Below are 25,283 nucleotides of genomic sequence, written 5' to 3'. Positions count from 1 at the left end.
ATTGTTGCTGGCCTAAGGCTATAATTATTGTGAAATTAAGTTCTTGGATTAAATATGTTTTGTTGAGCCTGTTGCTGGTAGATCATGACTATAATCATAGTTACTTAAGAGAGCTGAGATCTTAGGATCGTGATTCAAAGCCATACAGGGCAGGAAGTGTATGAATTCTCTTATCTCCAGTTAACCAGCCAAAAAGCTAGAAACAGACAGAGCTGTGGCTCAAGTGGTAGAATGCTAGCCTTGAGCAAAAAACCTTAGGGACTGTGCCCAGGTCTTGAGTTCAACTCCCAGGAACAGTGCACAGTGAACGTATGTGTATTGCCTACAAACATACACCCAGAGACAGACAGACACATACACACATTGTTTTATTGAGTTGATCCCATGAACTCCTTTGATCCTGGTCTGAACCTTCCATTTTCTCAATCCCTTTGCCCCATCAGAGAATGAACCTAAGTAGACACGCTTTGGGTCTGTTGGCTTAGCAGAACCGGCTTCCAGAACACCCTGGAGACACATGGCGAGGAGCTTAGGTCTTGGAATCAGAATGTTTGGGCTCAAATCCTGTTCTACCTATTATTAGTGAGATAACCTTAGGGGAATTACATAATCTTCTCTGGGATAAACAATACTTGTCCAGTAGGGATGTTATAAAGATTATGTGATTTAAAACACTAAAGAATAGGACTCGAGGTAGTTCGGTGATAAGGCTCTTACCTTTGTGCCTTAGGATTGATCCCAGCACAACAAAACTAAACACCCAAATCACAAGTACATAAATAGTGTTTTTATATAGCAGACTGTTCTTTTCATCTATTTAATTCTTCAAGATTTTGCTTTAAACACAGATTTGTGAAACAATATCCTCTTGGTTAGGTTTCTCACACTGTGTATATCATTTTGAAATCCAGTTCACTTCAGGAAACAATGATTAGCTTGGTGCAGTGGCCCAAGCCTATAATCTGAGAAGCAGAGATCTAGACATTGCAGTTCAAGGCCAGCAGGCAGGGAAGTAGAGGAGACTCCATGAGACTCCATCTCAACCAATGGCTGGGCTGGACTCAGTAGTTCCACCTGTCATATACGGCAACTATGCCGTGTGACTCAGACAGGGAGCACAAGTAGGAGGATCACAGCCCAGGCCAGTCTGGGTATTAAGCAAGACCCTCACTTGGGTATAAAGCAAGCCCCTACCTCAAAAATAACCAGTGCTAAAAGTGGCTGAAGGTGGGTTGGGAAGATGGCTTAGTGGTAGAGTGCTTGCATGGATGAGGCCCTGGGTTCGATTCCTCAGCATGACATAAGCAGAAAAAAGCTGGAAGAAGTGCTGTGGTTCAAGTGGTAGGGTGCTAGTCTTGAGCTGAAGAGCTAAGGGATAGTGCCCAGGCCCAGAGTTCAAGCCCCAGGACTGACTGAAAAAAATAAAGTGGCTGAAGGTATGCCTTAAATAGTAGAGTGCCTACTTGTGTATGAAGTTTGAGGGGGTGGTGCACAAATTTTAATAAGATACATTCTTGCTGGGTGTGGTGGCTCATGCCTCTAATCCTTGCTACTTGGGAGGCAGAGAACTGGATGATTGTTTTAAGGACAACCCAGGTAAAAAATTAGCAACATCTCACCAAATAAGAGGTGTGGGGGGTACATGCCTGTGGTTCCAGGCACATGAGAGGACATAAGGAGGAGGATCACCACCTGACGCTGGCTCAGGTAATAACATAATTCCTATTTGAAAATAATCTAAAGCAAGAAGTTTTGGGACATGATTCAAATGCTAGAGTACCTCTGTAGCAATCATGGGGCCCTGAGTTCAAGCCCCAATAACACCAAAAAGAAAAAATATATTCCTACCCTCAATGAGTTTATAAACTTACTAGGGAAGGTATTTTTAGTGAGTAACAACTATATAAGACAAAACATTATTGTACTTTTTATAACAGGTAACAAAGGCAGCTCACAGGAGGCCTAGAGTAGTTCTGAATGTGGGGAGTGAATTGGAAGGTTAGAGGAGAGGCTGGGCATTTTCAGGTGAAGTACATAAAGGAAGTAGAAAAAGTTATAATACTTGAGGAAGAGAAACTGAACAGACTTGATTGGTATGCCTGTAGCAGAGACGCTTCCTAGGTGAGAATGAGCCAGTGAGCTAATGCTGCAGCTGGGTAAAGCACGGAGAGGTAAGATAGGAGGCATTGAAGTTGGCTTAAGCATTGAGCATCAACACTGGGAGGATAATGATACTAAGAGATAAGATGTTTGGGACTCAGAGTAGGTTTCCAGAAGAAAAGACAAGTCCTACTTTGGACCTACTGAGTTTGAGATGAAGGTAAAAACCTGGTCATTCTTCTCCCATTCTGGGATGCCTTGCTAACAACTATAGTGTATAAAAAGCCAGTACTGGAACCCTGATTCCCAGCAGATGCAAGTTTCCTCACACAGGACTTTTAGAACCCTATAGCTGAAGAACCTATCCTTCAGGGGCCTTCCCTTGGCCTGTGGGATCCTCCTACACTCTGCCTAGACCTGTTCTTCCTTAGTCGGAACTTTGGCTACACCATTGTCATTCTGCATAGCATGAAGTTGTCACACCCTTTAGGAGCCATTGATTTTAATTGACTTTTAACTTAATAAAAATCCCTGTTTCATTAAGTAGTATTGCCAGAGTAGAAATGAAAGAAACACTCCTCAGTCTCTACTAGCCCGGATGTTAATTGACTCATCTAGCTTTGTTGTCTCACCTCAACAGAAAAAGGCCCCGAGTGAAGAGGAAGAGAAAGAAGAGAGTGACAGTAATGGCAGAATTTCTCATAGTGTAGAGAAATGTACTGCACAGTGAAAATAACAATAATTTTTAGAGAAAAATGTTATAGATAACCAGTACTTCCTGGTCTTTGTGAATAAGTGCATCATTTACCATACTTGTGGTGTAAACATATACAGAGAAAGTGTACAGCATCTGGAAAAAGCTCCTTTTGCATGGTGCTCCTCATATTTTCTTCAAGTTTAGAACTGATGTTTTTCAGCTTTAGGAGAAAGACCGAGTGCTATAGGTTTTGAGCAAGAGGCAAGACTCTGGTAGTTTGTGGATTGTTATCGCCCTGCAGGACCCTTCGCAACTTCCTCTTGCCGCCCACAGCAGAACACGGAAACCCTGCTGTATCAAGCAACTTCTGCAATTACACACAGTTGCAGTTCAAGGGATCTTTCATTCGTGCTACACCCTCTGTTTTCAGACATTGTCTGCATTTGAAAATGTGTCTTTTGAGGAGAAATACTCAGCTGACTTCTCTTCTCTTCTCTCATTCTGCTGCCCCGCAGTGCTCCAGTTAAAGCTCCAGCAGCGCCGGACCCGGGAAGAACTAGTGAGCCAGGGGATCATGCCACGTAAGTGCCCTTTCTCTCCACATTTCTCAGAGTTGCTTTTAGGACATGGCTGTGTGGACCTGGTACGGCACAGGAACAGCAAACAAAACAAGGCCACCAGGTATTATTTACCCTCTTCTGAGGGTCTCTCGCTTTCTCCAGTTCAGGAATTCTTAGTAAAAAGATAAGTGACCTAATCAATCAAGATTTGTAAATCAGACATCATTAAACTTAAAGAGTGTCAGCTTTTTGCCGGGCGCTGGTGGCTCACGCCTGTAATCCTAGCTACTCAGGAGGCTGAGATCTGAGGATCGCGGTTCAAAGCCAGCCCGGGCAGGAAAGACCGCGAGACTCCTATCTCCAATAAAAAACCACCAGAAAACCGGAAGTGGCGCTGTAGCTCAAGTGGTAGAGTGCTCGCCTTGAGCTGAAGAGCTGAGGGACAGCGCCCAGGCCCAGAGTTCAAGCCCCACGACCGACCAAAAAAAAAAAAGAGTGTCAGCTTTTGAATTGCACCTTTCAGAGGGTTTCTGGTGCCTTGTTGCACTTCCCTTTAAGCAGACTTTGCACTGAGGTATTGTAAGGAAGAGCCCACTTGTGTATGCTCTGCCTTGGGGTTCAGCTTGCTTGGCTGAGAAGCCTCTACTCCATCTGTCTGAATGATGTTTTCTGCCTGCAGAAGTTGGCTTTAAAGTGAGGTCCTCAAATACGCAAGGCTGGCATGGATGTGAGCCACCTGAGTGTGCACCCATGAGGGCTCAGGGGTACAGAACTACATCCTTTGGGAGAGAAATGAAACTAAATCTGGGAAATTAGTGGAGCCGAAAGCTGGAGCCAGCAAGATTTTACTCTTTCTTTCTTTCTTTTTTTTTTTTTGGTCCGGTCGTGGGGCCTGAACTCTGGCCTGGGCGCTGTCCCTCAGTTCTTCAGCTCAAGGCTAGTGCTCTACCACTTGAGCCACAGTGCCACTTCTTACGTGATGCTGAGGAACCGAACCCAGGGCCTCAGGCATGCAAGGCAAGCGCTCTACCACTGAGCCACCTTCCCAGCCCCAAGATTTTACTCTTTCTGACATTTTTTTGAAGTCATCAGTGGAGAGCAGGCTTCCCTCTTGTTTGTGTGTCATCACCACTTGGACACACCCTAGTGGAGTAAAAGAAATGCCAGGAGGCAGTGTGTGGCTTCATCTGAGAAGTGATGTTTCCCATCTGTACTCAGTTTTTGCATACCTAGCACCTAATGCTCATTTACACACTAAAAACAAAAACCAAAACAACCACCAAAACACATCTACTCCTGCTCTCAGATTTATATTTAAAAGGGCAAGACTGATTATGAGAAAAAGAGGCAAATGAATAAGGCAGATAATTTTAGGGCCTGGTGAACATTGTGATATATTGAAATTGACAGGACAGATTTTTTTTGGGGGGGTGAGGCTTGAGCTCAGGGGGCTTGGGCACTGTCCCCGAGCCTCTAAGTGCTCAAGGTTAGTGCTCTACCACTTGAGCCACAGCTCCACTTCTGGTTTTTTGAGTGGTGAATTGGAGATAAAAGTCTGTGCCTGGGCTGGCTTTGGAACTGTGATCCTCAGATCTCAGCCTCCTCAGTAGCTAGTATTATAGATATGAGCCACTGGTGCCTGGCATGACAGATGTTAGTAACAGTTTTATGATAGATAAGAACCTGGGCATACTGGTGCATTCCTGTAATCCTAGCACTTGGGGAGATCATAAGTTTGAGACCAGCTTGCACTATATGGCAAGGCCTCATCTCAAAAAAAATAAGACACAACAAAATGAAAAGAGGTGGCTAAAGAAAGCCTTCCTGGTGAGAAAATGTCATAGTTGAGACTTAAAGGGATGAATTGGAGTGTCATTTAAGTGTCAGGAAAAGGGGGTTGGCAGCCTAGCTCAGTTGGTAGAGCACTAGTCAGTGAGTGAAAGCATCAGGTACTGAGTTTGAGTCCCAGTCTTGGATTAAAAAAAAAGCAGGAAGAGATGCTCCAACAGAAGGAGAAACAAGGGGCTGGGAAGGTGGCTCAGTAGTAGAGTGCTTTTCTTGCATGCATGAGGCCCTGGGTTCGATTCCTCAGCACCACATAAGCAGAAAAGGCAGGAAATAGTGCTTGGTTCAAGTGGTAGAGCACTAGCCTTGAGCTGAAGAGCTGAGGGACAGCGCCCAGGCCCAGAGTTCAGGCCCCACGATTGACCAAAAAAAAAAAAAAAAAGAAGGAGAAACAAGTTAAAGGGCCTGCCTGGTACAATATGAGCTTGATATGTTTGAAGAACATCAAGTCAGTGGGCTGGGGCATGGTGAGCAAGGAAAAGGGGCAAGTGGAGATAGTTAAGAGGCTCAGCCTGGGCTGAGCCACTACTCTGCATTCCCTGTCTCCTATCATAATCTTCAGTACTCCTGCACCCCGATACCCTGATGTCTTTGCTTACTTTACTCTTCACCTCCATTGCATTATCTTTCAAAGAAATGTGAGCAATGCTGGGACAAACTGTAAAAGATTGACCAATTGCTATTGAGATTTAGAGATCTAGAAATCTGAAAAAGTGAAGTCTAGATTGAAGAACCCACTGACATCCCTATTGTGTTGGCCTGAGGAGTTTCTAAAAAGAAACTGTACATTTCTTTTTGAAAAGCAAGCTGTAGGGCTAGGAAAGTGAAACAAGGGGCTGGGAAAGGTGGCTCAGTGGTAGAGTGCTTGCCTTGCTTGCATAGGCCCTGGTTTGATTCCTCAGCACCACATAAGCAGAAAAAGCTGGAAGTGGTGCTGTGGCTTAAGTGGTAGAGCGCTAGCCTTGAGCTGAAGAGTTGAGGGACAGCGCCCAGGCCCAGCGTTCAGGCCTCAAGACCGAAAAAAAAGAAAAACAAAGAAAGCTATACATTTGAACAGCTTAGGAGGAAGGGCTCCTGCCAAAGGTCACCATGGGTAGATTTTGTCTCATTATTCCCTTTCCCTTCCCCATCTCACTTCCTCCCTTCCTCCTCTGTCCCACCTGAGGATTGAACCAAACACATGCTCTGCCACTGAGCTGCAGCCCCCACCTACTGTTCAGCTTACAGAGATTTAAGGTGACAAAATTGTAAGTTTAAATTTTTTTTAAAAGGTCACTTTTTTTTTTTTTTAAATGGAAAGTTATACGGTCAGGCACATTATATCTCATGGGCACCTAACAGATAAGTGCCTTTGTGTGAGAACCAGGCTGAGGGCAGATGTTGGTGTCTCAGGGCCTTGATTGTTTTCCCACTTGCTGGAAGTCCATTTGGGAGCTGCTGAAGTTCTGTGTGGTCATTTCTGAACTGTAGCTCCTGTGAACCAAAGAAGCTTTTTGAGGAACTAACCACTACCGCTTTTCAGGTAGAGCTTAGACAAATAGCCCTCTCCACTCCTCTGCTCACTAGTGAAGTAGAGGAGATTATAAAGTCATGTTTATTTTTTAGTTTTTAATTTTTGGGGGGTATTGAATTTAGGGCCTTGAGCTCTACCATTTGAACCATGCCTCCAGCCCATAAATTCACTTCCTATTGCTACTTATTAGTTTTACCTAAAGAGTTCAAATCTTACAGTCACATGGCCAAGGGGAGCCCTGATACATATCTGATATGCTTGTGATTTAAAATTCTTCAAGCTACTAGAATATTATTTGTAGAAGGACACAAGTGATTCGTATTCTGCATCTAAACAGATGACTTAGGCATACTTAGAAAAGACAGATTTTTTTTTTTTTTTTAATTGTTGCTTTGTGACAGTCTTGCTGTGAGGCCCAGGCTGGACTTGACTTTTACTTCTGTTGCCTCAGCCTTCTGTGTGCACCACACACCTGGATAATTCTTTTCTTTTTTTCTTTTTTTTTAAGATTGATTTTGGTTTTACCAAGGAGTATGTACTGAAATGACAGCAAAGTGATCTCTGAAACCTTAGACAGGGCTATAGTATGAAAGCTAGATAGAAACGTGGCTGGCATATATGTTAAAGAGAATCCTGGAGATACCTCTGTCCTTTGACATGCATACCAAAAATACCCGAGGTAATCAACTGATTTAAAAAAAGTTTATTGAAGGGCTGGGAAGGTGGCTCAGTGGTAGAGTGCTTGCCTTGCATGCCTGAGGCCCTGGGTTTGATTCCTCAATACCACATAAGTGAAAAGAAAAAAGCTGGAAGTGGCACTGTGGCTCAAGCGGTAGAGTGCTAGCCTTGAGCTGAAGAGCTGAGGGACAGCACCAAGGCCCAGAGTTCAGGCCCCACAACCGGACCCAAAAATTAATTAAAAAAAAAAAAAAAGTTTATTGGTGATTGAAGGTATAAACCCAAATGGACAGCTCTTGCCCAGCAAATATGAGACCTTAAATTCATACTTCAAAAGAAAAACAAACAAAAACCTCAAGACAAAAAAAACCCCACAAAAAATAGATATTGTTCTCAGTGGTAGAGCACTTCTCTAGCAGGTACAAGGTTTGAGGTTCAATCTCCAGCATTGCAAAAAAAAAGATTTTGTTTTGACTCAGTTTTTGCTTATTTTTCTCTTTTTATGAACTTAAAATATCTTTAAATAGTTTTATTTTATTGGCTGTGTGGCTTAGGTACTATCTCTGAGCTCTTTTTTTTTTTTTTTTCCCCTTAAGGCTAGTGCTCTACCACTTTGAGCCACAGTGCCACTTCTAGACTTTTGATGGTTAATTAGAGATAAGAATCTCACAGACTTTTCTGTCCTTGTTGCTGTCAACTGATTCTCAAAAGGAGATTTCATATATCAGTTTATGTGCCCTTCATCTTCTCCCTGCACCCAGCTATCCTGATCCCATCCATGTTCTCCGTGTTTGAGCCTCAGTCAGTCTGCGAATGGTTGGCCCCATGATAGTTGGGGCTGGGCAGTACATTACTTCCTGATGAATACATAGTGGACCAAAGCTGCTCACTTTGTGGTGGCTGGGAAATGAAAGAGCAGAAGAGGATTGGGCTGAGGTTCCACCACCCTTCAAGGGCCTGTCTCCTGCTAACCTCCTGAAGGATCCACCACTTCTAAATACCTCCACAGGCTAGGGACCAAATGCTCTAACATAGGCTTTTGAAAGACAATATTCCAAACCACAGCAATCAAATGTAACTTATTCAGCCATTTTATTTTATTTGTATTTTTGTTGGTACTCATACTCGCTGAACTTGCTTGGTCATGGGTGGCATTCTATATCACTTGAGCCATGCCTTTAGTCTGGCATTTTGCTGATTAATTGGAGATAGAGTCTGGAGAGCTTGAACTCAGGCCCTGAGTACTGTCTATGAGCTGCTTCTTCTTCTTCTTTTTTTTTTTCTCAAGGCTAGCACTTAACAATTTGAGCCACAGCTCCAAGTCCAGCCTTTTCTGTTTATGTGGTACTAAGGAATCGAACCCAGAGCTTTCATGCATGCTAGGCAAGCACTCTACCACTAAGCCACATTCCCAGCCCCTCCATATTTTTAATCTTTGGAATTAACTTTATTGACATCCAGACCGTATGAGACCATGTGTCTACCTACCTCTCTCAGACTGAGCTTCTCCCACCATTAGATTAAGAGTGGGAGACTCTAAAGCAGCTTGTCCCATAGAGAAGGAAAAGATTGAGCTGGCCTCAGTTTTCCATTCTCTATTCCTGTGTTAATTCTTAGTAGATGACTCCCTTGCTGGTTTGGGTAGAGATGATAGCCCAGGTACCAAAACAGGGGTGGTAGCAAGCCTGCAAAACAGGGTGCATACACAGTATGCTTCAGGACTCTTCATTTGAATTCTTGCTTGCCCAAAATGTGTGGTCCCTTTTCCACATCTCACCACCCAAGATGTGTCTTTGATTCACATAAACTTAGTCCTGTTTCTCATTGTCACAGTGAGTCTCTAGGGCTGTTGACACATACTTTGGTTAATGGCATTTGTTGCAGAATATTTTGGTAGTATGTCAGTTCAGAACAGAAGGGCAAGAAATGGAAGTCAGACCCAGGGAGCTCTCAGCGGCTAACTTCTCACATATGCTGTGTTTGCAGAAGGAGAATGGGCATGGGGCTGGGGGAGGGGATGGTAGTGACAGCAGTAGCAGTGCATTAAGTTTAATCCAGCTTCTAGCAGATGGCTGGGTACTTTCACTTTATCTCCTGCAAGTACCTAGTGCAGTAGTAACGTAACTGCCATTTGTGGGCGGGGAGCGGAACATCAGATGAGTCACATGACTTGCCCTAGGCCACACTACCACCATGAGGTCCTGAAGGGGTCACAGTTTATGATGGCACTTAGCCACATGGGAATTTTTGATGATAGCGTACCGTGCTTTCACCAAAATTCCAACTGAAAATTCTTGAAAGCTGAAAACAATGTCATTAACAGGACCCCTAGTTGGTAAGAGGAAGTAGGGGTGAGAGTGACCCCATTTTTCTTAGCTCTTCCTAGTGCTAATACCTGCCACTTGTGAGGCTTGAAGACCACTACTATCTTTCTACCTTGGCCATAATAACTCTGGATTAAATATAAGAGATTTTTAATTTCTTCTTTGCCATGGAAAATTTTGAAAAATTTTACACATATTCTTACTAGACAGTCGCCCTAACAAACACCTGAAGTCTAGCGTGTGATTCCCAGCCTTTAGAGCTGCTATGAAACTTGTTCTCTGTGGTAGGTTTAGTTCCTTCTCTGGCTAGATTTAGAATCCTGAGAGAAATTATCTGCGTAATGTCAGTAGCAACCCATACGCACCAGTGATGTACAAAATGCTGCCTTTATATCACTCAGTGTGTGAGGGCCCTCTCCATTTCCTGCTTAGAAACCTAGGTTCTCACTTGATAGGTGCAGAGACAGAGGACTGCGTTTTTGTAGCCATCTTTCTTGGGCATGATGATCACAACCTGATCCAAACAGCTGGTGTGGAGCCAGCCAAAGCAGTTCCAAGCAAGGATGCGAGGAAAAGAATAAGCCAGATTTTTTTTAAAAAATTAATTTTCAGTGCTTTAGATCGAACCTAGGGCCTCACAGATTTAGGGTGTACCATTGATCTACATCCCCAGTCTTCTGATTTTTTTGACTCCTAAGAATGAATTTATTACAACAATCATGAAAGGAGCTTAGGAAATTATAACTCCTTACCCATATAGGTGGCAGACTTGAAATCTTTTTTTTTTTTAGGGTCCGGTCGAGGGGCCTGAACTCTGGGCCTGGGTGCTGTCCCTCAGCTCTTCAGCTCAAGGCTAGCACTCTACCACTTGAGCCATACCGCCACTTCCGGCTTTTTTCTTTTTGCTTATGTGGTACTGAGGAATCGAACCCAGGGACTCAGGCATGCAAGGCAAGCGCTCTACCACTGAGCCACCTTCCCAGCCCCAGTCTTGAAATCTTAAACCCAGATGTTGAAAAGAGCAAGTTCTTCTCCCCCTCCTCCCTGCACTCTCCCTCCCTTGCCCAGTCCTGGGGCTTGAACCATGGATCTGGATGCTGTCCCTGAGCTCATTTTGCTCAAGGCTAACACTTGAGCCACAGCATTAGTACCTATTTTTTCTGCGATTAATTAGAGATACAGATCACACAGACTTTCCTACCCTGGGCTGGCTTCAAACTACAATTCTCAGACCTCAGCCTTCTGAGTAACTAGAATTACAGGTGTGAGCCAATGGCACCTGGAAAAATGTAACTTTAAGACAGATGAAGTTGCTATATGTAAAATGTTTGGGGATATACATTTACACCTAGCATGTGCACACTCACACATGCACACATGTACATATGTCTCCAATGCTGGGAGATGTCTATCTTGCCTTGCACTTAATGTGGTCTTATGTAGTGTCTGACAAAATTAATGGAAGTGCCATTAGGAGTCAGACAGAGTAATATGACTCCTCTGCTTTGGCCAAGCAATGAGGCAAAGAATTCATCTAAATTTGGATGGTTTTATTTTGTTGTTGTTGTTGGTCATGGGGCCTGAACTCTGGGCCTGGATGCTGTCCCTCAGCTCTTCACCTCAAGGCTAGCACTCTACCACTTGAGCCATAGCACCACTTCTGGCTTTTTCTGGCATTCTTTTCCTGCTGGGCTGACCCCTACAAGAGAGGCTGTGGCTCAAGTGGTAAAGCCAAGTACTGCTGCACATGTGTCTGTGCATGTATATGTACACACATACATATATCTCAAGAGAGGGACGATGGGAAAAGGAATAGAATATGTGCCCTTGACATTTCCTAAAATGAAATCTGAAGTCCTCCTTTCTGTCCCATTGTGGGTTTAGAGCAAGTGACAATGCATTTATTTCCAAAAGACTAGACAGGAAAAATGGACCAAATGTGAGGGATCAGATTAAAATTGCTATTGTTCAATTTTTTGTTTTTGTAGCTACCACACAGGAGTGGGGAGATACTAGCTGAACAAGGTCTCTTCTATATCCCTATCCCCACCAGCCCTGTGTACTAGGTTGCTATATTAGCTTAGAATTGTTAAGTGCATTTTCAGTTTGACACATTTTCAAGTTGAGATGTGCTCATCGGGATGTAGCTTCTTGTAAACCAAGGACATCTTATCTATGCACTCTCTCTCACTTGGACACTGCTTAATAGGGTAACTCAGAGTCAACTCAAACTCTGAACATAGTCTCTTTTACCTACATCAAGCTTATCTCCCCTGTATTCCTAGTCTGAGATTGTCAGTGCCACATCATCCAGTCACTCCAGTTTCTCCTAAATGGCCTCTTAATCATTTTGTAAAATGATTCTCGCTATTTTGTAGTTTTAGTTATAAAATAAGTTTTGTAGTAGCTCAGGAAAGGATATGACAGGGTCATTCTTGAAAAAAGGTAGGGTTATTGTTCTAGATTGTGACTAAAGAACCAGCAACTAAATGTAGATTCTTGATTAAATCTTGGTTTTGGGGGAAAAATCCAGCTATAAAAGATGTTTCAGGGATCATTTGGGGAATTTCAAGCTAGGTATTATTGAATTAATGCTAACTTTCTTAGAAACGATTGAATTGTTCTAATAATCTAAGAATTCCTATTCTTAGGAAATGCACAGTGAAGGAATAAAAGCAAAGTGTCTGCAACTTAATTGCAAATGATTCCATAAATGAAAAACATTAAGTGTGTGTGTCTACAAGAGGAGGGTTGACGAAGCGAGATGAGAAACTATGGCTAAAAGATAACTGGAAAATCTAGGTCACAGGCTTAAGGCTCTCTGTTATTTATACTTTTCAGTGTATTTTCTAGGTTTACAAGATTCCAAATGAAGGGCTGGAAGGTGGCTCAGTGGTAGAGCGCTTGCCTTGCATGCCTGAGGCCCTGGGTTTGATTCCTCAGCACCACATAAGCAAAAAAAAAAAAAAAAAGAAAGAAAAAAGAAAAAAAAAATTCCAAATGAAGAAAGGGGACCCCAGGGGGTACGTGGTGCAGATGGGATGATGTGAATATGTGGCAATTGACAGATCCATTTCTGCTCCTTTTAGTTTTTTATGTAAAAGATAAGTTAGAAACAACTCTTCCTCTCCTGTGTATACAGTTCTAATTATGTCACTAACTTGGTTGAAGCGGTCTCTGACAGCTCTTGGAAAATATTAAGTTTCTTCCTTCTGGGCTCCAGAGGCTCTGATGAGAAATATAAAATCATTCAGCTGTTTTGTTTGTATTAAGCTTTCTTTATTTTTGTTTATTTTTTGTTTTTGGCTAGTCCTGGGACTAAACACTGTACCTGAGCTTCTTTATTTCAAGGTTAGCACTCTACCACTTGAGCCATAGCACCACTTCCAGCTTTTTTGAGTAGTTTATTGGAGATAAGAGTCTTACGGACTTTCTTGCCTGCGCTGGCTTTGAACCTCCATCTTCAGATCTCAGCTTCCTGAGTAGCTAGAATTACAATCATGAGCCATCAGTGCTTGTCATTAGCTTTTAAAAGTGTAATTGGCATGAATTTCTTTGGGTTTATCTACTTGAGGGTTTACTCAGCTTGTTGGATTTGTAGATTATGTCCCTTGCCAAATTTGTCATTATTTCTTGAATTATTTTTCTGTTTCACCCTTTTTTCCCTCTTCTTCAGAATATAGTTTGTGCAATATTTTGCTTGCTCGGCTGGCACTCTATTATTTGAACCACATCTCTAGCCCAGCTTTTTGCTGGTTAATTCAAGATGGTGTCCTGTGGACTTTCCAGGCTAGGCTGTCTTCAAACCTTCAATCTCTGAATCTCAGCCTCTTGAAGAACTAAGATTGCAGTATAATCTACTGGTACTTGGCTACAATGATAGTTTTCTTTTTTTTAAGTACCATAGTTGTTGAGACTCTGGTTTGTTTGTTTTTTCCTCTCTCCTTTAGAGTCTGCTCTCTTTGTTTTTCAGGTGGGATAATTTCTGTTTCAAAATTTTCAATTATTCCTCTTTTCTTTACTTTTTTTTGTTGTTGTTGTTATTTTTGTACTGTGGGGGCCTCACAATTGCTAGGCAAGCACTCTGCCACTTGAGCCATGCCCCAGCCTTTTTTGCTTTGGGTTATTTTTCAGATCCTGTCTTGAACTTTCACCTCAGACCTTGATCCTCCTTTCTCCTCCAACTGAATAGCTGGGATTATAAGCATGCGGCACCATATCTGGCCCTGTATCTTTTTTTTCCCCCCCTCTGATTCTCTTTCTTTGCTGAAGCTTTCTATTTTTGTTTTATTTATTTCTATTTTAAGGATGTTCATAATTGTTCATTGAAACACTTTTTTTAAAAATCATGGCTGCTTTCTAATTCTAGCACCTGTCATGTTGGAGTTTTTAATATCTCCATTGTTGAGCAGTATGAGATTTTCTGATTCTTGGTGTGTTGAAGGGTGTGTTTATGCACACGCATGCATGTTTGCACTTCTCCTGGGGTTTGAACTCAGGGCCTGGGCACTGAGCTTTTTTTTCTCTCAAGGCTAATAGAGCTGCAGTTCTACTTCTGACTTTTTGGTGGTTAATGGAGATAGGAATCTCACAGACTCTCCTGGTCTGGCTGTGAGCTGTGATCCTGAGATCTCAGCCTCTTCAGTAGCTAGGATGACAGGCGTGAGCTACCAGCACCCAGCTGCTTTGATCTTTTTTACCTTTATGTTTGTCCTTCCTCCCTCTCAGATGATCTCCTTTCTGCCTGCAGAGCTTCTTTCTGTTTACGTGGGTTTTTCTCTTGCTTCAAAGGCTTCTTGGTCAGTTCACATGCTCTTCCCTGGTGCTGACACTTAGCTCTCCTGTTCTTGCTGGCACCTTAAATGAGCATCAGTGGCATGTTTCCACCTTGCACCATAACTGTTTGCTCCCACAAATCATGAGCTTTCTTTGAGGGCTAGGGATTGTTTCCCACATGGTTTGGTATGTGTTTATTCCCTCCCTCCCCCTTCCTTTCTCTCTCAGCCCCCACTATTGCATTGGGTGTTTGCTCCCCACTTCCTTGGAAGAAAAAGAACCTTAAGCAGTAGCCAGCTTGCCTGAAAGATGGGCTGCCTGGCCTGTGGCACTCCAGTGCCCTCTGTTGTATGTGCATACTTTCCAGTTCCGGTGATGACAGAGCTTTGCGTGTACCATCCCAGGGTGGGAACCGTCCCATGAGGACATGAGCTCAGCAGTTCCTTGCTGTCATCCATGACAGGAGTTCCCAGAAGTGCACAGGGAGCATAGAGCGCTCACTGGCTGCAGGTGTAAGTAAATCTGGTGCTGGTGAGGGGAAAGCTGGTTTGAGCTCCAGAAATTGCTGAGCTAAGCCAGGTTTTTCAGGGTCATCCTGTCTACTCTTCAGTGTTAGGTGAGATCAAGGTGAGCCTGGTCCCAGGCTTGCAGACATCCCCAAGCTCAGCTCCACGTTCTCCCTCCAAAGATGCTTGCCAGAATGGTCTTAAAATAGAAATGGGTTTTCTCTTTTTACTTCTTTTCTCACAAATGTCCTCATATTAAAGGCAGCCTATGTGTCTGAAGAGGAAGAAAATGGGTGTTGGTATCTTCATTGGGGGTTCTAGCCACTGGGTGGGCCCATCTTCTAGAACTGAAACTGAGTGAGATGGCCACTCCTCCTGCCCACTTCTCTCATTGACTTCTGCAGGGGCCTGGCCTTTTCCTTCATGGGAGCTGCACACTTCCTTCATCACACACAGTCGTACCAGGGCACCAGTGACTCTTTTTCTTCAGTGCTATTGGGGTTTGAACTCAGCACCTGACACTTGATAGCTTGAGACATACTCTTAGCTCCTTTAGGTTATTTTCAGATAGTGCTTTGATTTTTGCCCAGGCTAGCTTGAGACTCTGTCCTCCTGTTTATGCTTTTTGTGGGGGGCTGGGGGGGAAGGATGAGCAAGAGACTGTAACAGTTCATAGGTTTGCATTGGCCTTTGGGGCTTTTCAGAGATTAGGAGTTCTGGGGAAATGAAAATTTGAATAAATAATACCCTGGACCTTCCCTCTCAAAGCTATTAAAGCAGCATGGAGGAGGAGATGGACCAAAGGAGCTGTGGCCCTCCTGGGTGGCTTCATTTGTCTATTAACTTTGAGGCTTTTTGCTTTTTCCACAACTACCAGAGGCCTAAACTTCAAAGCCTATTTTCCACTTCACTCTGCTTCCTTCTCATCTTCGTAGCATGAAGGCTTCAGTGATTTGAGTCTCCATTTTACTTGCTCCCACATCACAAAAGCCAAAGTATTTCCTTGGGATATCTTACACCTCCATCACCACGCTGCCCTCCACAGTGTGGCACTAGCAGTGCCGTCTAGACACACACTGGAGCTGCCTTCCAACAGCAAATGCCTTTCCCCAGTGGGCATTTGCTGGCCTGTCTCCAGGCTCTTGAAATCACTGAACCCGCTGAACAGTAATAAAAATGGGGAAAGAAGACAAACACTATCATGCATGCTTGTAAATCTAGCTTTTCAGGAGGCAGAGAGTGAAGGGATTGTGGTTTGAGGCAAGCTGGGCAAAAAGTTCACAAGACCCCATGTCAACAGACAAAGCTGAAACTAGTGATACTCATCTGCTACCCCAGATGCAGAGTGGGAAATATAAATAAGGATCATAGTCCAGGCTGGTATAGGCAAAAAGCAAGACCTAATCTCAAAAACAAAGCAGAACCAAGTGTGATAACTCATACCTGTAATCCTAGCTACTTAGGAGGCTAAGATCTAGGAGGATCATGATTTTAGGCCAGCCTGGGCAAAAATTTCAAGATACCTCATCTCAATAATAGCTAGTTAGGTATGGTAGCATGCAGCTATTGTCCCAGCTACTTCAGGAACTGAAAAAATAGGAGGATTGCGGTTCAGGTCAGCCTAGTCAAAAAGTAAGAGCATGTCTCAAAAATAACCAGCACAGAATGGGCTAGAGGCATGACTCAAGTGGTAAAGTGCCTACCTAGCAAGCATAAAGCTGAGTTCAAACCCCAGTACTTCCAAAGAGGAGGCAAGGAGGAAAGAAACAGAACTACTTGGAATAGACATATTGAACAGAAGGTTCAGACCAAGAGAAGGCAGAAGTGGGCCTGGGTTGGATCTACCCTGGCTCTCAGTGATGCCTTGCGGCTAGCTTTTCCTCTGGGCCCATAAAAAGGAATATAACCGTTGTCGTCGTCCCCCCCCCCCCCCCCGCCCAACACACACACACGGAATAACTAGGGATATTGAGTGAGCCGGCATATTTGAAATGTCTGGACTAGTACCTGGCCCGTAAGCTGACACGTTGAAAATTAGTCCCTTCCTTGCTATTATATGAAGGCTCCTGTAACTGCAGGACCCAATAAGAATTCATACTTGAGTAGCCATTCATTCACCTGGCTTCCTATTAATACACATTGCCCTTTGTACACAAAGATGATAGAGCCACTCCTGTCAAGATGCTCTGTGCTTGCAGGTTGTTTTTTCCACAAGTTGGTGGTGTGCTCTATGGGTTAGCGTGTAGAATGCTCTGTATAGCACAGAAGCTAGCTGGCCTGTGGACACTGAGCCAGTGACTCAGTGAATCACAGTGTCTGGTGACAGCACCACTTCACATCCTGAGCTCCTGCAAGTGCACTCACTCTGACTTGGTTCTCTTCTTGGAGGTGAGCAGAGTCCTGCTCTCTACAAGGAATGAGGTCCTGAAAGCACTCACACCCGTGTTGTTAGAGCCAGCACTAGTCCACAAATCCCTTGTCTTGCTACTGGGGCTTTTGTGAAATTTTCAACCCAGATGAGTCATGACCTGTTGTCATGATAGGAGACTGAAAATACGTAATAAAAAGTATGTTAGGGGTTAGAGATTTAGCTCAGTAGAAAAGGATGTGCAAGGCCCTGAATTTGTTCCTCAGCCCTATGGGGGCGGGGTGTGTGTGTGTGTGTGAAGTATGTCAGAACTAGCTGGGCTGGAAATGTGGCTCGGTGGTAGAGCACTTAACAAACTCTAGCTGCAGATGGTAGCACACACATGTAATCCCACCACGTGGGCGGAGGGCTAGGGACCAGCCTGGGCTGCATAGCAAGACCTTGTCTCATTACTAGAAGGACAATCAAGTTGGTGATGAGTGCTTTGGAGAAAATGAGACAGAAGGGGAGCTGGGTGGGCCAGTGGACATGAAGTTTTCTCCTTGTCTCGTCATGTACTGAGTTTTTCAGAGCCAAGGCAGTGCGTTCATTCCCACTGACCTGTCACACCCATAACACCCACACCAGGTCCTGCTACATTGGGCTTTGGAACTGATTTTGGAATTGTGCCAGCTTTGCCCAAAAGAAACAGGTGCAAGCCTCCTCCATCTGCCTCTGGTAATGGGACTGCTCGCTGGGGTGGGCGCGCTGATGGACTGGAGAGAGCCTGTGGCTTTTCTGAGATTGTTTGCTAAGTCTAGAGCGCCTCCTGCTGCTCAGGGATGGGAAGGAATCTGTGTGGAATTCTTTTTAAATCCCCACTTTTCTCATAATAACTTTAAAAAAAAAAAAAACACCTTAAACAAGTGGTGCTGGCACTCTGAAAGTTTCTTGTGAGACTGCTCTTGCTTAAGGCTAAGTGTCCTGGGGGAGGGAAGGGAGGAAGCACAGAGGCTGGGCAGGATAGAGTCCTATCTGTGCTCTTGCTACTTTTAGCACCTCCCTATCCCTGCTTTCTACCACAGACAGCAGCCCAGAAGTTATCTTTTTGTGCAGTTTCACAGCTGTTCACAGATCCTGGGAAGCAGAAGTGACACTGACCATAGTCTTGTGCATTTCTCTCTTATTGCCACTGTTCCCTGCTTGAAGTGAGTCAGACCTTTCCCTCATCCTCAATGTTTTAAATCGTCATCGGTCACCTCATAACCAAGCTTTTGACAAAGAGACACAGGCCCTTTGTCCACACTGCAGCATTTGCACAGGGGCTTGGTTTAGTCTGCTTGCTGTAGATGAGAGCTAAGTTGCCTATGGTACTGTCCCAGAACAGAGTGGAGCCACATATCAGCTGCGGGGGGTGGGTTTCTTCACCAGCGTGAACCACACCATGGCTTTTAACAGCACTGGGCACTGCTGAAGATGGAAGTGGCGTTTGAGAAGACATCGACTCCTTGGCTTCCCTGTCCCATTAAACGGGTCCGCTCACTTGATTCCTAATGAGGCTGAAGAAGTCAAGCGGCCCAGCAGGCAGCCCTGCCCCCTCTCTGTGGCCTCCCCAGAGTAGGTGTGACCCAGGAGGTGATGTCTGAGGGGTTTTTTTGTTTTTTTGTTTTTTTGGGTCCAGTCGTGGGGCCTGAACTCTGGGCCTGGGCGCTGTCCCTCAGCTCTTCAGCTCAAGGCTAGCGCTCTACCACTTGAGCCACAGCGCCACTTCCGGCTTTTTTCTTTTTTGCTTATGTGGTGCTAAGGAATCGAACCCAGGGCCTCATGCATGCAAGGCAAGCACTCTACCACTGAGCCACCTTCCCAGCCCCTGTCTGAGGTTTTGATAATGGAGCTGTACCACAGTATAAAACCCACGCCCAGAGCAGTGACTTGCTCCCATGAAGTGACCCAAACTGCTTAGCAGGGCAGCTGAGCCTTAAAGACATGCTCACTCAGGCGTCATTAAAGACACTGCTAATATTAACTTGGATTTAAGATGCCTTCTCCGCTGAAAATTGTAGTATTAAATGTGATACCACCTCCTTTAAAGTGTTTTCCCCCACTCTCCTCTCCCTTTTTTCCCCTTGCCCCTCCCTCTGCCCCTTACCCTTCCTCTTTCCCCTCTTCTTCCCTCTGGCCTTCCTTATGCTGCAGATTGAGCCGAGGACCTTGTTCGTGTGTGTGCTCTACCACCGAGTATATCCCCAGCCCCTAAAAGTCATTATTTTATGGTTTTTCTTTCAACAGCTTTGAAAAGTCCTGCTGCGTTTCATGAGCAGAGAAGGAGCCTGGAGCGGGCTCGGGTAAGGATCTCCTTTCCCAAAGACCCCCGAAGCGTGTTGTAAGAGCTCATCACAGGGCTGGCGCTCAATTCTCTCCAGTGGTAGCACAGTCTAGGGTCACCTTTGCTTCACAGCTCTCAATAATAGAAACCTCTACTCATCCCCCTCCTCCCCCTGGCCACTCCCGTGGTGACACTGGAGTAGAAGGAGGGCAAGGCTCTTAGTGCCTCTGAGGTCTGTGATGCTCTCTGGCCTCCTTCCCCAAGCCTGGCTTTGAGGACCACTAGGCTTTCTCAGCTTTCATTTTGCTGAGGCGCTCATGGATGGCAGCCATGGGAAGGCTTTCTGCGTCCAGAGCACGTTCCCCCAGCCCTGTGGGTAGGCGCTCGGGGCAGAGCCTCCCTCTCTCCTGTCTGCCCAGGGCAGCCAGCACCCTCCTGTACTCTAGGAAGCAGAAGAGAGGTCATATTCCAAGTGGGGTTTCCTAGCGCAGCTCCTCCATTGTGTCCTCCTCTCCCAGGCCCCCGGGGAATGCCCTGGTGTACAGTGTGGGTGGAGATGAAGAAGTCACCAGAACGTGTTTCTCTCCGCTGCCTTCTACCCCTGGCTTTTTTCCCTTCATATGAAATTAAGGAAAAAAGCACCTCACCACAGAGAACCATGGGCCTTGGCTCCCTGAAATCCTATACCTCTCTTAGAGACTGAAAAGTTTACTCCAGAGACCTTTCTTCAGTTCTCAGTAGTGAGACGAATGAAATCATGGGTGCCAGGAACAAAGCTCTGTTCCATTTTCTGGAAGCCAGAGAAGGCCTGGCTGGAGGGGCCTGCGGCAGCGCAGAACAGACAGGCTCCAGTCCCTCCACAGCTTCCCGGGCAGGCAGGGCTCGGTGCTGCCCACCCGCGGCCTTCAGCGCTGATCCTGGCTGTTCCTTATTCACCCTCATGGCACCCTGTGATTTAGGTGCCATGTTCCACACAGACGCAGCCAAGAGTGCGTAGCTAACTTGTCTAACCAGCAATGGCAAATCTAGGATTGTTTTGTTGTCTTAGTGGCACTGGGAACCACACCACAGCCCAGATTTATTTCTATTAGCAAAGTAATTTTACTTTCTAACACATGGTAAACATTTATCCAGTATGTGCTTATGTTACACATCTGTTCACAAACGACATTCAAATGACAATATTTACTTTCATATTTAATTGTATACTAAAAATTATCTTCATTGAGGTATGAAAAATGAGTGTCTTGGATTAGTTATGGCATAACTTGCTTTAGTTAATTAGGTCTAACAACCTAAAGCTTTAGAAAGCTACTGATTTTGCATTTCCGTAAGATGCCTACCCTGTTAGCCTGTGTTCCAGGGGTCCTACATGTCCTCATCAAGTCATGGCACCCCACAACCCATCTGTCTCTCTGCAGGCAGCATTTGTAGTGGCCGCCTCCCCACCCCCGTGGCCTCAGGTCCTAATTAGAGGATCTCTCAGACACGGCACATCACTCGGCTGATCCCCTTTCCATTCCTCATCTGGCCACCCTGTCCTCCTGTACTGGTGAATGCTTCAATAGCATTCTGCACTGGAAACAAACTGGTCCTCTGGTTTCTATCAGGAAATTTGTCCTTTCCACCCTCCCAGCAGCCGTGAGTTCACTGCCCCCAGAAGTTCCTCTAGGCATTTTCGTAATCAGTCCCATATTCTGCTTCTCCCTAGACCACTATACAGAGCTTCCGGTAGCTTTACAACATGTGTTTGCGTCTGTGGCAACTGGAGCCACACTCTGCCCTTGGCTGGGGGTGCCCCTGCCCACCCACAGCCACTTTGCACCATCTCCTGGGGTGCTCAGATCCCAGGACTGCCACAGAGCATCAAGGTGATAGCCTTGATTTTTGAGAGAGAGGATCTGCCCTGGCAGGGAGAAGGCAGGGACCAGGCTTGACCTTTAGTTCAGAAAATGTACCCTGCACTTTCCCCTGTCCTGACCTAGTCTGCCTCAGCCGATCCTGTCCTTTTCACTAAAGGTCTTGGCCAAATGCCACTGTGAGGTCACACATAGGCTGAGATCTCACACACACACACACACACACACACACACACGGCCAAATGCCACTGTGAGGTCACACATAGGCTGAGATCACACACACACACACACACACACACACACACACACACACACACGTGTATATATACTTTGATTACAGCCCTACAAAACTAAGATATTTTCTACATTGTTTCTATAGTCTAGGAAAAAATATCCCAAGATACTAATACTGGTTGTCTAAATGTTTTACTTTTTACCCTAATTTTCTCTTGCTTTGCTTGCTTTTTTTTTTTTTTTTTTTTTTTTGGTTGTGTGGCTTGAACTCTGGGTCTGGGCGCTGTCCCTCAGCTCTTCAGCTCAAGGCAAGCACTCTACCACTTAGCCACAGTGCCACTTCTGGTTTTCTGGTGGTTAATTGGAGATAAGAGTCTCATGGACTTTCCTGCCTGGACTCAGATCTCAGCCTCCTGAGTAGCTAGCATTATAGGCGTGAGCCACTGGCTCCTGGATTTGTCTTTCTTTTAATTTTTTCCTTGTTATTATAAAGGTGATTTACAGAGAGGTTACAGTTACATAAGTCAGGTGAAGAGTACCTTTCTTTTTGGACAACACCTAATTTTCTTCGATGAACATCTGTTACCTTTATCATGGCACGCATGTAGTAGCGCAGCCTCAGCGGCAGCTGGGCCCAGAGAACAGTACCTGGCCGATGCCAGGGAACTGATGTGTCTCTCAGGCCCTGCTTGCCCTGTAGTCACCAAATAAAAGCCACGGTGGCCACAGAGTGACCGGCCACTCCTGCTTTGAGGTCTGGTTGTGCATATGCCATAAGCATATTGTGCCCTGGCTTTGAGAGTTTCTTGATGTGCTCTTTCCGCAGACCGAGGACTATCTGAAGCGGAAGATTCGCTCCCGGCCAGAGAGATCAGAGCTGGTCAGGATGCACATTTTGGAAGGTATGAGAGGTTGGAAATGCTTCCCACTGTGCTCACACCATTCCAGCACTTTCTTCCACCTGTTTTTTATTCTCTCTGTGCTGGCAGGAGCCAGCTTGCGGCTTCTCACAGTGAGACAGCGATGTGGTGGGGCCACCACTGGCTTTGGGAAATGCCCACGACGGGCAGCCACATTTCCACAGTGTGGCTTGCCAGCCTTTGCAGTCCTCCACCTCTTAGTATGAAAACACTTCTCTGCCAGAGCAGATCATCTTTCTTCTCCAAAACTTGTTTTTAACATGCCTGCACTTTTTTTTTTTAATTCATTCATTGATTCATTCTGTCACTTACTCATTGGCAGTTAGCCAGACAACTGTGCTGGGGCTCAGAAATGTACTTCTTTCTGAGGTGGAAAGAGAGGTTTTGGCTCCTGGAAGCAGCACAACTATATTCACTTTTGTTTGTTTAGCTTTGGATCGTCTTTAGGGCCAGAACAAACATCTTGAGTCTGAACCCCACATTTTTTAAGTGAGACCCAGAGCAAAGAGGGGAGTTACCTGAGCAGTTCACGGTTCCGGCGAGCGGAGAGCCGTTCCCCCATCTCCTATTCCTTTGACCCTGAAACTCCACAGAAAGTCCTCTATCTTGCCTGGCCTGGCAGAACTGTCTTTGTGACTTGAAGCCAGGCCCCCCTTCTCTCCCAGGGTGCACTTCCCACTCAGATGGTCTCTGAAGCTTCCAGCACAGAACCAGGGCCTTCCCTCCATCTGCTCCCCGTTCTCTCCCATGGGCAGAGACCTCGGCTGAGCCGTCCCTCCAGGCCAAGCAACTGAAGCTTAAGAGAGCCAGACTAGCTGATGACCTCAACGAGAAGATTGCTCAGAGGCCTGGCCCCATGGAGCTGGTGGAGAAGAACATCCTCCCAGTGGAGTCCAGCCTGAAGGAAGCCATCATTGGTGAGGAGGCCTGGGCCGCACTTTGTATGCACTGTAGCCAGGGGAAGGACGTGCTCTGAGGCAGGGTTGAATTAGGGCTCTTCACCTCTTGCCTTCTTGCCCTCGAGTCCCAAAATACCCTGGGCTCGAAAGCCCTGAGTTTGAGAGCCTGGGAGCTGTGTGTTGGCTCAGGGCCAGGTGCCTCAGGAATCGTGGCCACAAAAACTGAGTGAGCACTGAGGCCCCCGTCCATCTTCCATCTCTGTTAACGCAGGACCCTTGCCCTTCCCAACGGAGTGCCTAGGGATGTAACTCAGTGGTGGGGCTGCATTCCCACAAAGCAGAGCACAGCAGCGAAACCATAGCTTCTGCTCCACCAAAGCTTTGATGTAGGTATAGAGATGTCTCCCACACAGCAGTGGGACAAGGACTTGATCCCTGGCCAGAGCACGCACTCTCACCTCTCAGAGAAAGAGTCTCAGGGCTTCCGGGGTAAATGACTTCTGTCTTGTCCAGAGCACAAAGGGCAACCACTGAGTGCTGGACCAGAGGACACTAGCCGTGTCTAGGGCCTGGCTGCAGGTATGGTTCCTCTGGGAGCCACCATGCTGGAAGTGGGCCTGCTGGCTCACGAGTTCCCCTTTCCCATTTGGTGCAGAGCCCCGGTGTTCACTGATATGCCCTGGCAGCGCTCCTGCTTTGTCCAGCGCTGTCCTCCCCAGACTCTGCAGAGCCTTTAGTTACATGCCAGTGTGTGCTCACACCAGTTCTGACAACTCTTACCCAGACACCCCAGTGTGCTAGCCTTGCATTTAGTCCTGTGGTTATAGATGGACTCACACACTCAGGAGAGTTCAGTCTGTCATGAGAGGACATAGAAGCATGGGGTTTCTGGTGCAAGGGCCAGGTTACTGGTGTGGTAGAAAGCCTGTAGCCCTGTAAACATTGTAGCCAACTCATCCTGCCTGGTGGGAGTTTGCGGGGTGCTGTGCCTGGTGGGCAGGGACCAGCAAAGCCCATGGCACCCAGAGAGACCTAAGGAATGGTAGCTGCTGTTGTCAGCGGGGGCTTATACGCCAGGCCAGCTGACAGCCACTGTGGCAGGCGGCATCTAATAACCGATGTGCATTCACAGAGCCTGACGGGGATGGCACTGGAGGTAGGAGCGCATTGAGAGCCAACATGGAAGTTGAGTCAGGGTTTGCTGAAAGGAAGTGGTCCAGAGGGTCAGCACAGGCCGTGGCCGGGAGACTGCGAGGCGCGTAGCAGAACAGCACAGGCCGCAGGTAGCGCAGGCTGTGCCGGGCCGGGAGGCCTGTGGGAGCGCAGTGAGTTGGGGATTTGGCAGTGCGGATCGGGAGGAGCATCACCAGCAAAATCCAGACCATGGGGGAAGGGAATGGGGGTGAGGACATGGCAACAGCGGCTGTAGGCCATCTGTTTAGAAGCTCAGTGCACAAAAAGAGAGGGTCATGGAGCAGTGTAAGAACCGAGAGGAAGGGGAGAGAGAGGCTGAGAAGATGGGAGGAAGCACTTTGGGGAAGGAAATGGAACACACACACACACACACACACATACACACATTCTTTCCTATCAGGCCACCCACAGTTACCTTAAGATTCATGTCATAGCCAAGCACTGGGGGGCTCACATCTGTAATCCTTACTATTCAGGAGACTAAGATTCAGAGGATTACAGTGTG

General features: G+C 45.9%; 1 protein-coding gene across 2 annotated transcripts in view; it reads left to right on the top strand.

The window, feature by feature from the left end:
• Mrtfa (myocardin related transcription factor A) overlaps nucleotides 1–25,283 on the top strand; it is a 101,662-nt gene that overhangs the window by 65,106 nt on the left and 11,273 nt on the right. For both annotated transcript variants that reach the window (XM_069999602.1, XM_069999601.1), the window contains exons 2-5: nucleotides 3,313–3,378; nucleotides 19,636–19,691; nucleotides 22,592–22,667; nucleotides 23,441–23,602. In XM_069999602.1, coding sequence (XP_069855703.1) covers nucleotides 3,372–3,378; nucleotides 19,636–19,691; nucleotides 22,592–22,667; nucleotides 23,441–23,602 — 301 coding nt within the window. In that variant the 5' untranslated portion in view covers nucleotides 3,313–3,371. The remainder of the gene's footprint in view (nucleotides 1–3,312; nucleotides 3,379–19,635; nucleotides 19,692–22,591; nucleotides 22,668–23,440; nucleotides 23,603–25,283) is intronic.

This window comes from Dipodomys merriami, unplaced genomic scaffold, assembly GCF_024711535.1.
Source record: "Dipodomys merriami isolate MVZ:Mamm:240054 unplaced genomic scaffold, mDipMer1.0.p SCAF_55, whole genome shotgun sequence".
NCBI lineage: Eukaryota > Metazoa > Chordata > Mammalia > Rodentia > Heteromyidae > Dipodomys > Dipodomys merriami.
The sequence above is the reverse complement of the archived record's forward strand: the minus strand, read 5'-3'. Positions and strand labels throughout refer to the sequence as shown.